Raw genomic sequence first — 14711 nt, forward strand, 5'->3', positions numbered from 1 at the left:
TTTTTTGAGACGGAGTCTCACTCTGTCGACCGGGCTGGAGTGCAGTGGCTGGATCTCAGCTCACTGCAAGCTCCGCCTCCCAGGTTCAGGCCATTCTCCTGCCTCAGCCTCCTGTGTAGCTGGGACTACAGGCGCCCGCCACCTCAGCCAGCTAGATTTTTGTATTTTTTAGTACAGACGGGGTTTCACTGTGTTAGCCAGGATGGTCTCGATTTCCTGACCTCGTGATCCGCCCGTCTCGGCCTCCCAAAGTGCTGGGATTACAGGCTTGAGCCACCGTGCCCGGCCCAGGCTGGTCTTAAACTTCTGACTTCAAGTGATCCACCTGCTTCAGCCTCCGAAAGTGCTGGGATTATAAGCATGAGCCACTATGCCTAGCTGGGTCTGACGGTTTTGAAGTTGCTGGGCGTTGGCAGCGTGAGGGGAGCTTCTGTCTATAGCCCCTGGGGGCTTGTCTGTCTGGAACGCTGAGTGCAAAGGCAAAGGGCCACCCATCACACACAGACTAAGGTCACAGTTATTCCAGCAGGCTCGGCTCTCAGAAGCCTAGCAGTGGGAAAGGGCTCAAGGAAGCAGAAACAAGCCTCCAGCAGGCACACAGAAGCAGCCCTGCCCCCAGCCACCAGTCTATTCCTAGAGAGCAGGGGTCAGAGAGGTAGAGGGTGGGCAGGCATGGGGGCCCACGGGCTGCCCCAGGAGACATCTGAAGTCAGCCTGGATTCTCATCCCGCCTTTTCCCTCAGGAAGCATGTGTCCTCAGTCTCATCTCTATCACAGGTAGTGGCATAGCACATACCTTACAGGTTGTTGAAAAGATGCAATGAGGCAATGCATGTAACTTGTATACAATTGTGCCTGGCAGAGATGGGCACACTTGGGCCATGATCGGGAGCTGCCCTTCTGCTGTGATTGTACTCAGCAGAACAGCTCTTCCCAGAGTAGGCCCAGCTCACGCCCTCTCCTGCTCCCAACCGTCCTTTTCTTCCCCCCAGGTCCTAGCTGGACTGCTGCACCTTGGCAATATCCAGTTTGCTGCCTCCGAGGATGAAGCCCAGCCCTGCCAGCCAATGGATGATGCCAAGTGTGAGGGGCAAGGGTGTGGGATAGGGCAGGCCCTTTCTGGAAGGTTGCCAGCATTGCTGGGGTTGGGTGCAAGGCCGGATGGTGAAAATTGGAATCTGATGCCCTTGCTTAAGCCACCCACTGTAGGGCCTGGCACTGGATCATTTACTCCTCACCCTGTCTGGTGAGGCAGACAGTATTGTCCCCATCTTAAAGATGAGGAAGTGGGTCAGAGGTTTGTAAAGTGATTTGTCCCGTACGCAGCAGCATGACTGGTACATGGAAGTGCTGGGTTTGAGTTCTGACTGCCGCTTACGGAGTCCTTTGGTGAGTCACTTCACTGATCAGAACTTAGGTTTCTTCTGTCCAGCTGGGCAAGTCATGGTCCCGCTGTGATGACTTCACAGTGCCTCATGAAGAGGACTGGATGGAGAGTGATTTGCCTAAAGAGGATTCGCCCCTCCCAGGCTCTGTCAGGACGGCATCGTTGCTGCTGGGGCTCCCGGAGGACGTGCTGCTGGAGACGATGCAGATTAGAACCATCAGGGCAGGAAGGCAGCAGCAGGTGTTCCGGAAGCCCTGCCCCCGAGCTGAGTGTGACACCCGCAGAGACTGCCTGGCCAAACTAATCTACGCGCGGTGAGCAGTTACTCTGGCCTCTGCCCTCCCAACAGGTGCTCTTCCTGTCCGGGGTTGGGCCAGACAACATCAGGCAATAGACACAGGCCCAGGGTGGGGGATAAGACAGACTGGTTCCTCTCCCTGCTCCTCAAACCCCTGGACACAGCAGGGCACGGCTCCCAGGTATTCCCCAAGCAGCGCCTGTGGCCTCTTTCTGAGTGGGAAAGTTGCTACATTCCTGACCAGGATTCAGCTCATTATTAAAGTTCAGGAGCCTGCTTTAGCCTCAGCAAGGTGAAGGAAGCCTCAACTCTCTGCTGGCAAAGCAGGCCCCAAAGGTGATCTAGAACTTTTGCAGTTCCATCTTCAGATCCTTGGATGAATGGGCCTCTCTGTCTCTCCCTGTGCCCTTGTACATCACCTAGGAGTTTGATAGATTGTGGTAAAGCCAGAAGCTCATCCCACAGCCTGTAGCATAGTGGTGGAGGTGGGGTCCTGCCCTTTTCTGGTAGGTTACATGGGTACCTCCACCCTCTGGCCATGTGGTTAAGGATAATTTCTCACTTTGAGTTCTGAGATTCTTCAGCAGGCCTTCTAAGGGCTTCAGGGGCCTATAATCCTCTGAGATGAGCCAGAATGGGTATATGTGTGTGCATATGCACATGAGACCTTGGGCACCTTTCTGAGGAGAGGGTCCCCTGCTTTCATAAATGCCACAAAGAGCCAAGAGCCTGAGAAGCTCTGCTGGGGGAACAAGATCGTCTGAGTTGAAAATGGCCCAGGGCACCTGGGGCCAGATTAAATCCATTTCAGCAAGAGACTAGTTACCACTGCCTCAAAGCTAATTTCAGGTCACAATTTGAGGTCAAAGACTTTTAAAGCCTTTGCCTACAAGTCACTACAAGATGAGCAGATAAAGTGTGATGAACACAGATAGAGTGAGCTTCTGACCACAAGACGTTTGCACAGCCCCTGTTGCAAAAAGAGCCAGTTTATTTACTGAAGTGAAAAAAGTTGCAGAGCAATTACTTTAAGTAAAATTGTGAGGAAGAAACCCCTGTATAGTGTTGTACGTGTCAGCATCTTGTGTGGTAGCCTCATCTTCTCTGGGCTGGGGCCGGTTCTAGAGTGGAGGATGCCATTGTTGACCTCAGGACTGGGGGCCCACTTGTGCAGAACTGCATCGGGGGCTATGGTGGGGCCTTGAGCTCTGGGCTCCACAGGTAGAGTTTTGCAGGGGTGTTCAATGAACTCAGTTATTTACAAACCACACCCAGGCCCATCTGCCCCTTCCCAAGACACTAACTGGGTCTCGAACCATGTGACTGATATAGACCCATTCCCTGCCCAGCCTAGGAGTTGAGCTTGTCCTGTGCTCAATCTTCCCAGAAGGACATGCCAGGTTTGTGTGTACCTGGGAACATGCATGCCCATAGCCTTCATCTGTAGTAGGTCAAGACGTGATGGGCTGGAAGCAAGAGGAGAAGATTTGGCCTCTGACCTGTCAGGCTCAGAATATAAGGGCCCTCCAGGTTGTAGCACCCTGACTAGGGGAGCAATTTTACCACCCCTTGACTCAGCCAGACCCTCTCTCACCAGAGTCCACTCTCTTCCCCCAACAGGCTGTTTGACTGGCTGGTATCAGTGATCAACAGCAGCATCTGTGCAGACACCGACTCATGGACCACTTTCATAGGTAGCAAGGGCTCACTGTGCTGGGAGCACTCCAGAAAAAGAGCAATAAAGCTCTGGATGGAGAGGCAGGAGCGCTGGATCCACTGTGTGACTCTGGGCAGCTCCTTTCCCTTTTTTGTACCCGTGTCTCCTCTTGCATCTGCCTGTCAGCATAGGGCAAGATCTCTGCTCTCCTGCACCTGCATCTGAGCAGTCCATAACTCTCCAGACAGGCTCAACAGTGCCTTATCTGAAAGAGCCCTTTTTCTCCCCAGAGACCCAGCTCTAATTGCAGGAGAGTAGTGGGGGATGGAGGAAAGAGCTGAATTAGAGGGACTTTGGAGGCTGGCACAGTGGCTCACATCTGTAATCCCAACATTTTGGGAGGCCAAAGCAGGAGGATCACTGGAGGCCAGAAGTTGGAGACCAGCCTGGGCAATATAGCAAGACCCCATCTCAGAAGAGTTAGCCAGGCATGGTGCTACATGCTTGTAGTCCCAGCTACTCAGGAGACCGAGGTGGGAGGATCACTTTAGCCTAAGAGTTTAAGGCTTCTGTGAGCTGTGATGACACCACTGCACTCCAGCCTGGGCAACAGAGCAAGACCCTATCTCAGGGGAAAAAAAAAGAAGGGACTTAGAGGACATGACTGAGGGAGGTCAACACGGTTATAACTCTAGGTGGGACAGTCAGTTATAGGACGAAATAAAGCTTAAAGGTACCAGTGCAGTTTGCTCATGGAATGGTGGAATTCTAGGCACCAAATTGGCTGGTGAGACCAATGCCCTCCAAACTAGATTTAACACAAAATGTTGCCTGGAACCTGGTTTCCTCACAGGAGGTGCCTATCAGAACCAGAAAATTCAGACTCAAAAATGGGCCCAATGCTCTGGGCTGTCTTCACACTTCATTTGGGTTTCCTGCCTGCTCTGAGTTCTACAGGGGAATGGGGTGGAGATGGGAGCCACCTTGGGTAGAGCATGGGGAAGGTATGTTCTGCCCACCACGGATGTCATGCTCACTCAGCCTCATGCCCAGGCTGCCAAGTATAAGGCATTGGCAGGGGCCCAGGCACCCTGGGTTCCTTGGTCCCCTATCCACCATCTGCTCCTTGCAGTGGCCCCATGGGTTCTCTGCCATCCTCCCAGGCCTGCTGGATGTGTATGGATTTGAGTCATTTCCTGACAACAGTCTGGAACAGTTGTGCATCAACTACGCCAATGAGAAGCTGCAGCAGCACTTTGTGGCTCACTACCTAAGGGCCCAGCAGGTAAGGGATGGGGTGAGCAGGGGGCAGGTCCTTCTTTTGGATCCTCAATCCCTTCCTGACCTTCCAGCCCCAGTCCAGGTTCTGATTAGAAGCCTTTTGTTCCTTCTTATTTTATTTTTAACTGATTAATAATAATTGCACATATGGAGTACAATGTAATGTTTTGATATACTTTTGTTTATTTGATGCTGTTCTGGAATATGCTGTGGTACCGAGGCCAGCCGTGGGTGGCTCCTCAGGACATCAGACCACAGCTGCCTTCTCCCACCCCATCCCACCTTGTTCTTTAGGAGGAATATGCAGTTGAGGGCCTGGAGTGGTCATTTGTCAACTACCAGGACAACCAGGCCTGTTTGGATCTCATTGAGGGGAGCCCCATCAGCATCTGCTCCCTCATAAATGAGGTGGGGAGGTCAGCTAATGAGCCAAGCACCAGAGTTGGCCTTTGGGTTTTCTGGAGCCTTCGTGATTATCCTGTTTCCTCTCTGTGCCTCTCTCCTCCCAGTTTGCCAAATAGATCTGCTAACTGCTATATTTCCTCCCTGGTAGGGACACTATGATGCCTGTGTGATGTCTGCTGTCATGGGGGCCACAGGGTGGGGACAGTGAGGGTTGTGGTGAGACACTGTCGTTTTGGTGGCTGACCCCTTGTTCCCATCCCACAGGAATGCCGCCTCAATAGACCAAGCAGCGCAGCCCAGCTCCAGACACGCATTGAGACTGCCCTAGCAGGTAGCCCCTGCCTGGGCCACAATAAGCTCAGCCGAGAGCCCAGCTTCATTGTGGTGCATTATGCGGGGCCTGTGCGGTACCACACAGCAGGCCTGGTGGAGAAAAACAAGGTACGGGCTGGGCCGTGCCCTGTGGGGCCTGTGAGAAACGAGATGCTGGGTCTTTGCTATGCAGACATAGTAGTTTCCCATCGTGAGTCCTTTCTCTCCTGAACCTCCTCCCAGAATCCAGAATCACCATCTTGGGCCCACCTGCCTGAGGTCTCCACTAATCAAGCATGACCTGCCTGGAGATCACCCTTGTTAGACTGGGTCTCCAGGTCTCTGGTCGTCCCGGGGACCTTCTCTTGGACTTGGGCCCTGTCCTACCTGGAAGCCCTGTCATCTGCGGCTTGGGTGGGCAGTGGATGGCTCTGGGTAGAAGCTCCACCTGCCCTCACCTGCTGCTCTTGCCATTTCTCAACAGGACCCTGTCCCACCTGAGCTGACCAGGCTCCTGCAGCAATCCTGGGACCCCCTGCTCATGGGGCTGTTTCCTACTAATCCCAAAGAGAAGACCCAGGAGGAACCCTCTGGCCAGAGCAGGAACCCTGTGTTGACCGTGGTATCCAAGTTCAAGGTGGGTCTAATGTGCTGATGGGAGGTGCTTGCTTCACTCTGCAGTCTCACGAATATTTATTGAGCACCTGCCAGGATCAGTGCTGTTTGCTGGGGAGCAGTGACAAGTCAAGTAGATGTGGTCCCAGTTCCCTGGAGTTTATACTTCAGTGTGGAAGACAGAAACAGTAGACAAATAGGCTATCAGGTATATGATGGGAAGCCTAGGGGCCCATGGGGGCACTATGCAGTCTCTCACCCTCTGCCAGTGGGGTGCTCATGAGCAGAGGATCAGCTACATGAGCTTCTTTGACCTGGCTCATCCCCAGCTATCTAGCTTCCTGCTCTAACCCTACCCTTGCTCACTTTTCTCACATTGTCTGCTTTCTACCGCTCCTCAGCCCTTGCATGTACCACCCCACCTTCCTGGGATACTCTTGACCACTGCCCCATCAGCTCCACCTCACTCCCATCCTCCATGCCCCTTTTCCTAGTTTAGTCCTTCTCATCCTTCAGACTTTAGCTCTATCACCACCTCCTTGAGGAGACACACAGAAAACCAGGTTTGATTAGCACCTTCCTACCCAGCCTCAGACACACCCCCAAGGGTGTTCATCCAACATGTGTGGCCCATTGGACTGAGCTCTGACATGGCAGCAGGCAGCCTGTGGCACAGCCTGCAGCACACAGGATGAGCTGAATGATAACAGTTGTTGCTGAATGAATGGCAGGGAGTTTTGAGATCGTTCTTTCCTAAGAAGATTGCTCTGGGGAGAAGCGGGGAGGGGAAGGAGGAGGAGATTGGATTCAGGGAGACCAGTCAGGGGGAGGGTCACAGGTTTAGAAGGGTCCCTGAAGACAGAGGTGAGGAGCATGGGAAGTCGGGAGAGGAATGTGCTTTGAGCCCGCTCATTGAGAGCCTGCAACAGTCATCCCTGCACAGGAGATTCCTGGTCTCAGGATCCTGAAAGTTCCAGGCCCACTGGAGGCATTTGATGTAGTTACTAACCAGAGCCCAGGTGATGGCCCTGGGCAGCCCCTCTCCCTACCTAACCCCATGGTCTCTCATCTGCAGGCCTCACTGGAGCAGCTTCTGCAGGTCCTACACAGCACCACGCCCCATTACATTCGCTGCATCAAGCCCAACAGCCAGGGCCAGGCACAGACCTTCGTCCAAGAGGAGGTAATTAACACCGGGCCAAAGCTGCTTTGCACCAAGCCCCATCTGGCCAAGGCCCTGGAGAGATGCAGGGCAGGACATCTGCTCCAAATGGAGTGAACAAAGGTGGTCCCTCCAGCCAGGCCTGACATGAGAGAGGATCCATATCCCTTGCTGTGGCAGGGCAAGCATGTATGGTTGTGTAGTCTGTGCATGGTAGCCTAGCCAGGAGGCAAGTTCCAGTGCATCTTGTTCTTCGAGCCTTGTACCCTGATGAGAGACTGAAGCTGCGTAGAGGAATGGGTGTCTCTTGTGATAAGTTGAAAGTCTGCATCACCATACAGTCCCCATACAGTGTAACTGTTTCTCACTGGAGGTATCGTTTTTTTCTTTTTCTTTTTTTTTTTTTGGTTTTTTTGAGACCGAGCCTCACTCTGTCACCCAGGCTGGAGTGCAGTGGTACAGTCTCAGCTCACTGCAACTTCCACCTCCCGAGTTCAAGTGATTCTCCTGCCTCGGTCTCTCAAATAGCTGGGATTACAGGTACACATCACCACACCCGGCTAAATTTTGTCTTTTTAGTAGAGATGGGGTTTCACCATGTTAGCCAGGCTGGTCTCGAACTCCTGACCTCAGGTCATTTGCCTGCCTCAGCCTCCCAGAGTGCTAGGATTACAGGCGTGAGCCACTGCACTCAGTCGGTATCAGTTTTTTCTAATCTAACAAAAGCATTCTAGCCAGCAACTGCCCTTTTCTTGGGGTTCTAGGTTCTGAGGGATGTGGATAAGGGGTGAATGCTGGGCCCTGCTGAAGGTGTGGCCTGGTAGATGTGGCCTTTGGGTTTGTAGCCAGGACAGCTTAGCTCTGTGGTAAAGACCTGGGTTGAGGTCACAGAAGAATCTTTTTTTTTGAGATGGAGTCTCGCTCTGTCGCCCAGGCTGGAGTGCAGTGGCCAGATCTTAGCTCACTGCAGGCTCCACCTCCCCAGGTTCACGCCATTCTCCTGCCTCAGCCTCCCGAGTAGCTGGGACTACAGGCGCCTGCCACCTCGCCCGGCTAGTTTTTTGTATTTTTTAGTAGAGACGGGGTTTCACCAGGTTAGCCAGGATGGTCTCGATCTCCTGACCTCGTGATCCGCCCGTCTCGGCCTCCCAAAGTGCTGGGATTACAGGCTTGAGCCACCGCGCCTGGCGAAGAATCTTTATAGTATAATCTTCCCTGCCTCTCAGCTGTGAACCACCCTCTAATGCCTGCAAACAATGAAACCAATCCAAACTGGAAATTTGCCTGGGCTGGGCTGTGTAGTAGTGACTGAGGGCAGGGTGAGACAGAGACAGGACAGCACTTGCCTCAATTGTATCAGAAGCCACACATTGGATGAGGGGGACTTGGGACCACCAGGACCCTTCCTTGCAGGGAGATTTGTTTTCAAGGTCCCTCGATTAGCCAAGCCTTGGGAGAGCCTGCAGCTCGGCACTGGCCAGGGCCTAAGAAGGGCTGAGAGGAATGGCATTTCTGGCCTGCTGGCCCCGTGCTGCAGGTGCCTACCCTGTCTCCCCACCCTTGCAGGTCCTGAGCCAGCTGGAGGCCTGTGGCCTCGTGGAGACCATCCATATCAGTGCTGCTGGCTTCCCCATCCGGTGAGTGGGCTCGATCACGGCACAGTGCAGGGCCAGTGCAGAGTGGCGCTCGGGACTCTCATAGGGCAAGAGCCTGCACAACCCAAAGTGAGATGTGAAGATGAAGAGAAAGAGGCTGGTCTGTAGAAGTCAACCGGGAACTAGGGAGCAGCATCCATTCGTTTATCCATTCACTTATTGTGCACTATTTTGTACCCGCTGATGACTGTGACGAAAGCCACATTGGTACAATGTTGGGGACAGAAGCCAGACTCAGGAGGGCTGACAAGCAATTGGGAGGAAGTGCAGATATCAGATGCCATCAGCTGTTTGAGAAGTGTTGCCTTGATGGGTAGCAGGGAGATCTTGGGAAAGCAGAGGAGACTGTGGGGTCGGAGAGGTCAGAGGGGAGATGTGGCCAAGCATGTCTGCATCATAGGAGTGGTCCAGTTGTTTGGGGAGAGGCCTGTCAACCCCTTTGGAGGGAGGCAGCCCACAGATCCCCTACTAACACAAGAGATGCTTTGTGTTGGTAGACCAAGGCAGCAGGGAGAGCCCATTTTAAATAGTCTTTATGGGCTTCCGACCAAGTGATCCTAGAAATCGCTCCAAAACCACATTCACATTCAGTGGGGATACTCAGGGAGGGCAGCACCGTGCTGTTTTGTTGAGCAGATTAAATAGAATAACTTCCGTTTAGCCCTGAGCCATGTACTTGGCTCACAGATGAAGTAATTCTCTCCTTCTGCCTGCTTTGGCTTCCAGGATCTCTCACCAAAACTTTGTAGAACGATACAAGTTACTGAGAAGGCTTCGTCCTCACACATCCTCTGGCCCCCACAGCCCATATCCTGCCAAAGGGCTCCCTGGTGAGTGGGACCCATGTGTTAGTCATTTGTGCAACCACAGTTTACTGAGCATCTACCCTGTGCCCTGTCTCAGGGCTAGGGGCTGGGGCTTACTGGTGAATAAAACACAGCACTGGTTTTGGTTCAGTGGAGGAAACAGATTCAAAAAAGACAAATAGTATGGAAAGTGGAAAGGCAGAGCTATGAGCAGGATGCTTTGGGTGGTGCTGGGGAGTTGTGAATTGGGGAAGGCTTCCTGGAGGAGGCAGTATCTGGGAATAAATTGGATTAGCCAGGTGATGGGTGGTCCACATGACAGATGTAATCTGAACAAAAGCCCGGAGGCTTGAGGCAGCAGTGTGGGTATGAGGAATTCCGCCCGATCTGTGTTGCTGGTTCATTGAGGCAGAGAACTGGGGCAGGTGAGGCTGGAGTGGCAGATAGGGCTCCATCAAGGAATCTGGACTTTATTCTCTGGGCACATGAGCAGGCACTGCAGGGGAGGGAGCAAATGACTCTATCAGCCTCACACTTTCTGGAGCCCACTCTGGGGGTGCCATGGAGGGCCGTGGGAGTGAGGCTGCAAAGTTGCCCCAGTAGAGAGAAACAAGAAATGTGGGCACAGTCGGGAAATGTTTGTTCGAAGAAACTGGTCAGTCTTGGTAGGGGCTTGACTAGATGTAGAGGGAGAGGAAAAGAGTAAATTAACTTAGCCTGGGCAGTAGGGAAAAGCAAGAGGAAGAGAGGTTCAGGGAGGCTCAAGAGCCTGGGCGTGGGTGACTTGTCCAGTGCAGAAGTCTGCAAGGCACTTGGGCAGGCTTTAGTCTCGAGGGAAAGAGCTGGAGGCCCTCATATGGGGGTTGTTAGCATGCAGATAAAACTGAGGCTGTGGGAGCCACGGGACCCAGACACAGGCAGAGGGAGAACAGGCCAAGGACAGGCTGCCGGGGGGCCCCGCCTCGGCAGGACCCCAGCCCAGCACCACTGCCCCTCCCACCCAGCCTTACCCTGGGCCTCTCACAGCCACGGGGGCAATCCTCTTGTTTCCTCCCCTCCTGGGCAGTTTTCACTTTTCTTTCACCCTTTCTCCTTTCTTCTCCCTCTCCATGCTGTCCTGTTCCATGTCTCTTGCCCAAAGCCCTTCTGGCCCCTGGTTGATTTTGCTGCTGTTTCTCATCTGTGGTGTCTCCTTTGGCAGCCTCTGTCTCCAGAGAGGCACTGGGCAGCTAAGGTGGTCAGAGTCCTCAGGTAAATCCTCCCTCTCCAGGAGTAAGCCCTGCGAGCTGCGGGAGGGCAGGCAGTGGGACGCGGGACCTTTTCAGGGCTGGGATTTTTTAAAATTTATTTTTTAATTTATTCTTTTTATTTGTGATAGAAGATTCCCAAACTAAGGGCTGGGAGTGCATCTCCCTTTTCCCATACATGGTGGGGAGTGAGGGGTTGGGGCTGAGGGAGTGGCCTAGCTGCCCTGTTTGGCCCTCAGGATATGCATTTGTGGCCTTGGAAACAAATGCTGGCTGAGCAGCCTGGGAATCCAAGCTTGGAAAGAGTCACCCTTCCAGGTGTCAGGTACCCTTTGCCAGCCTGCCCAAAGGGACTCACGGCAGTAGAGGTTGTAGGACACCCCAGGACACACAGGCGCAAGTGGATATTCCAAGGCTCCACGGAACAGCCAGTGCCCTGAGGGACAATAGAGGGGCTGTTGGTGGCTTCCTCCAAAAGAACGAGGAAAAAATGGCTAGAGCCAAAAACAGCAGGAAAGAGACCTGTAGAGTGCTAGGGAGGCCAAAGCCAGTTTCTTCAGGCCACAGAGGCATGCAGAAACGACCATGCACTGATAGGGCCATCTCCCTCCCCCAGAATGGTGTCTACACAGCGAGGAAGCCACGCTTGAACCTCTCATCCAGGACATTCTCCACACTCTGCCGGTCCTAACTCAGGCAGCAGCCACACCTGGTGACTCGGCTGAGGCCATGCCAGCCCCCATGCACTGTGGCAGGACCAAGGTGTTCATTACTGATTCCATGGTGAGCTGGTTTGGGGATGAGGAGGTTACAGAGGCCAGCTGTGTGCTCTCCTCAGCAGGATGGGGCAGGGGGAGAAGAGGCTGCCCTCAGTGGATGCCTTTTCTCCCAGCTGGAGCTTCTGGAATGCGGGCGTGCCCAGGTGCTGGAGCAGTGTGCCCGCTGCATCCAGGGTGGCTGGAGGCGACACCGGCACCGAGAGGAGGTGCGGCAGCAGCGAGCCGCCATGCTCATCCAGGCAGGTAGGTGGGCAGGTCACCTGTCAGCACTGCACACAGACTCCACAGGATGTTGGTTTCCTTTGAAACATGGCTCATCAAGTCCCCATCTCCTGAAGCTGTGTCCCAGCCTGAAGAGATGGATGGCACGTCCCTGTGGTGTGCTGGGATTCAGATTCCCTATCCCTCTCACCCATAATGTCTCTCCAGTTCAATGGAAACCAAGTCACTCCATAAACAAAGGTACTCTGGAAGAAGTGGAGGCTAAACGTCGTCTTTAATTCCTCTTTCTCAGACCCTGACAGCTGTTTAGGCCAACTTTTTTTTCCCTTTATGACAACTCAAACCATTACCTGCTGGGCTCTAGGGCTTAAATGAATTTAAGGAGAAGGTAAAAACCAAAAGGAGTTCATCAAATGAAAAGATGTATTAACCACCATGTTCATAGTGGTCTTATTTTGAAAAGGAAAAGTGTTAGAAAGAACCCAAATATCTAACTGGTGATGTCGTAGCCAAATGAGGGACTGGACTGTCCCTATGATGCAGCTAAGTGTTTTTGAAGACTATTATAAATTTAATGGAGAACCACTTCCAAAATGATATTCATACCTAGATGCCAAACTACATATTTAGGGTGATGCCATCCTTGTAAGGTGTGTTTCTGTGTGTGTAGGCATTAAAAAATTGTATAAGGAAGCTGGGCGTAATAGTTCGCTCTTGTAATCCCAGCACTTTGGGAGGCTGAAGTGGGAGTATCACTTGAGCCCAGGAATTTGAGACCAGCCTGGGCAACATGGGGAGGCCTCATCTCTACAAAAAAAAAAAAAAAAAAAAAAAATGGCTGGACGTGGAGGCTCACACCTGTAATCCCAGCACTTTGGCAGTCCAAGGCAGGCAGATCATTTGAGGTCAGGAGTTTGAGACCAGCCTGGCCAACATGGCAAAACCCTGTATCTACTAAAAATACAAAAATTAGCCATGTGTGGTAGTACACACCTGTAATCCTAGCTACTCAGGAGGCTGAGGCAGAAGAATCACCTCACTCCAGGAGGCAGAGGTTGCAGTGAGCTGAGATTGCACCATTGCACTCCAGCCTGGGTGACAGAGCAAGACTCTGTCTCAAAAAAAATAAAATAACAATTAACTGTGCCTGGTGGCACGTGCCCTGGTCCCAGTTACTCTAGAGGCTAAGGCAAGAGGATTGCTTGAGTCTGGAAGATTGAAGCTACGGCCTTACTGAGGCTACAATAAGCTGTTCATGCCACTGCACTCCAGCCTGGGCAAGACCCTGTCTCAAAAAAAAAAAAAAAGAAAAAACAAAACAAAAAGAATATGCTGAAATTGTAGAGAAGGGAATAAAAATTACCACCATCTATTAATTGTATCAGTGTTTGGGTATATGGTGATGTGAGATCAGGGATGCATAAAGCGACCAAATTCAACTGAGGATTTAAAAAAAGAAAAAAAAAAGCCAATTTTTAAAGGCACAGACAATCCAGACCCCTCCCATTCCCTGGGTGCTGACCTGGACCAAGCCTGAGACGGGAAGTGACTGCTGGGCCCTCAGCCAGTCTAGGCTCCCAGTGCCCCTTCACTGTATTGTGTAGGTGTATCCAAGTGTGTGGGCAGTGTAAGGAATGTTTAAAAGCCAATTTTGCCTTATGTACTGACTTCAGAACGTTATCTGTAGCACAAGGTAGTCATTTATTGAAAAAAAAATACGTATTTGAAAGTTTGACAGCAACAGTGGTGCTGCTGCAGCCAGGTCACTGACAGCTCTAATGGCTCCTTTATTATCTCTCCTGTTTCTGGGCGAACCTCTTAGCCATTCGTTCCTGGTTAACTCGGAAACACATCCAGAGGCTACATGCAGCTGCCACAGTCATCAAGCACGCGTGGCAGAAGTGGAGAGTAAGTAAGACCCAAGAAGTCGGGGTGGGCAGTGGATCAGTTTTAGGGACCAGATGGACCCAAGTGGGAATGCTGGCTCTGCCACTGTAATGCAGGTGGCCTTGGGCAGGTTGTTCACATGTGAGCCTCATATTCCTTGTGTATGCGGTGGGCACAGTAACACCTACCCTGCAGGGTGGTTATGAAGGTAAAGAGTGGTGTAAACAACTCTGGGAATATACCAAACTCTGGAATGTATACTTTAGAAGACTGGGTTTTATGGCATATCAGTTATATCTCAATGGGCTATTTTTTTGTTTTCAAGTAGCATATGTAAGGCCTAAGCACAGTTGCCTGGGGTGTATAGACTTGTGCCATATGGAACCAGTTTGGTTCAGGGCAGCCAGCTGTTCACAACCAGGTGCCTTCAGTTCACCTTGTTAACATGATTTGTTAAAGATAGTTTTGATTTCCATTTTCTGCTAAGAGGGCTAGATAAATCTAAAGCTATAAAGGGATGTTTGCTTTTTAAGATCAGAATGGCCTACCTTGCTGCTAAAGAACTGGACGGTGTGGAAGAAAAACACTTCTCTCAAGCTCCCTGTTCCTTGAGCACCTCGCCGCTGCAGACAAGGTTCCTGGAGGCAATAATCCGCCTCTGGCCCCTGGGACTGGTCCTGGCCAATACAGCAATGGGTGTAAGCAGCTTTCAGAGGAAATTAGTGGTCTGGGCCTGCCTCCAGCTCCCCAGGGGCAGCCCCAGTAGCTACTCCGTCCAGACAGCACAACAAGACCAGGCTGGTGTCACATCCATCCGAGCACTGCCTCAGGTACGTTGTATGTGATGGCCATGACAGCTTTGTTCCTGAGAACAGCAGGACCAAAGCCTACAAGTTCACAGTGGGAGTGGGACTGAGGCTGGGACAAGATCCGTCCCTGGCCGGGCGCGGTGGCTCAAGCCTATAATCCCAGCACTTTGGGAGGCTGAGACAGGCGGA

At 52.2% G+C, this 14711-nt stretch overlaps 1 protein-coding gene across 1 annotated transcript in view; it reads left to right on the forward strand.

The window, feature by feature from the left end:
- MYO19 (myosin XIX) overlaps window positions 1–14711 on the forward strand; it is a 52837-nt gene that overhangs the window by 35072 nt on the left and 3054 nt on the right. Inside the window, 14 exon segments of the mRNA XM_025361264.1 lie at window positions 993–1083; window positions 1530–1701; window positions 3306–3379; window positions 4506–4627; window positions 4918–5031; window positions 5293–5469; window positions 5825–5977; window positions 7031–7138; window positions 8684–8754; window positions 9499–9602; window positions 11442–11608; window positions 11718–11847; window positions 13649–13734; window positions 14247–14543. Of these exon segments, the coding sequence (XP_025217049.1) occupies window positions 993–1083; window positions 1530–1701; window positions 3306–3379; window positions 4506–4627; window positions 4918–5031; window positions 5293–5469; window positions 5825–5977; window positions 7031–7138; window positions 8684–8754; window positions 9499–9602; window positions 11442–11608; window positions 11718–11847; window positions 13649–13734; window positions 14247–14543 (1866 nt within the window).

Source organism: Theropithecus gelada, chromosome 16 (genome assembly GCF_003255815.1).
Source record: "Theropithecus gelada isolate Dixy chromosome 16, Tgel_1.0, whole genome shotgun sequence".
In the NCBI taxonomy this organism is placed as follows: Eukaryota; Metazoa; Chordata; class Mammalia; order Primates; family Cercopithecidae; genus Theropithecus; species Theropithecus gelada.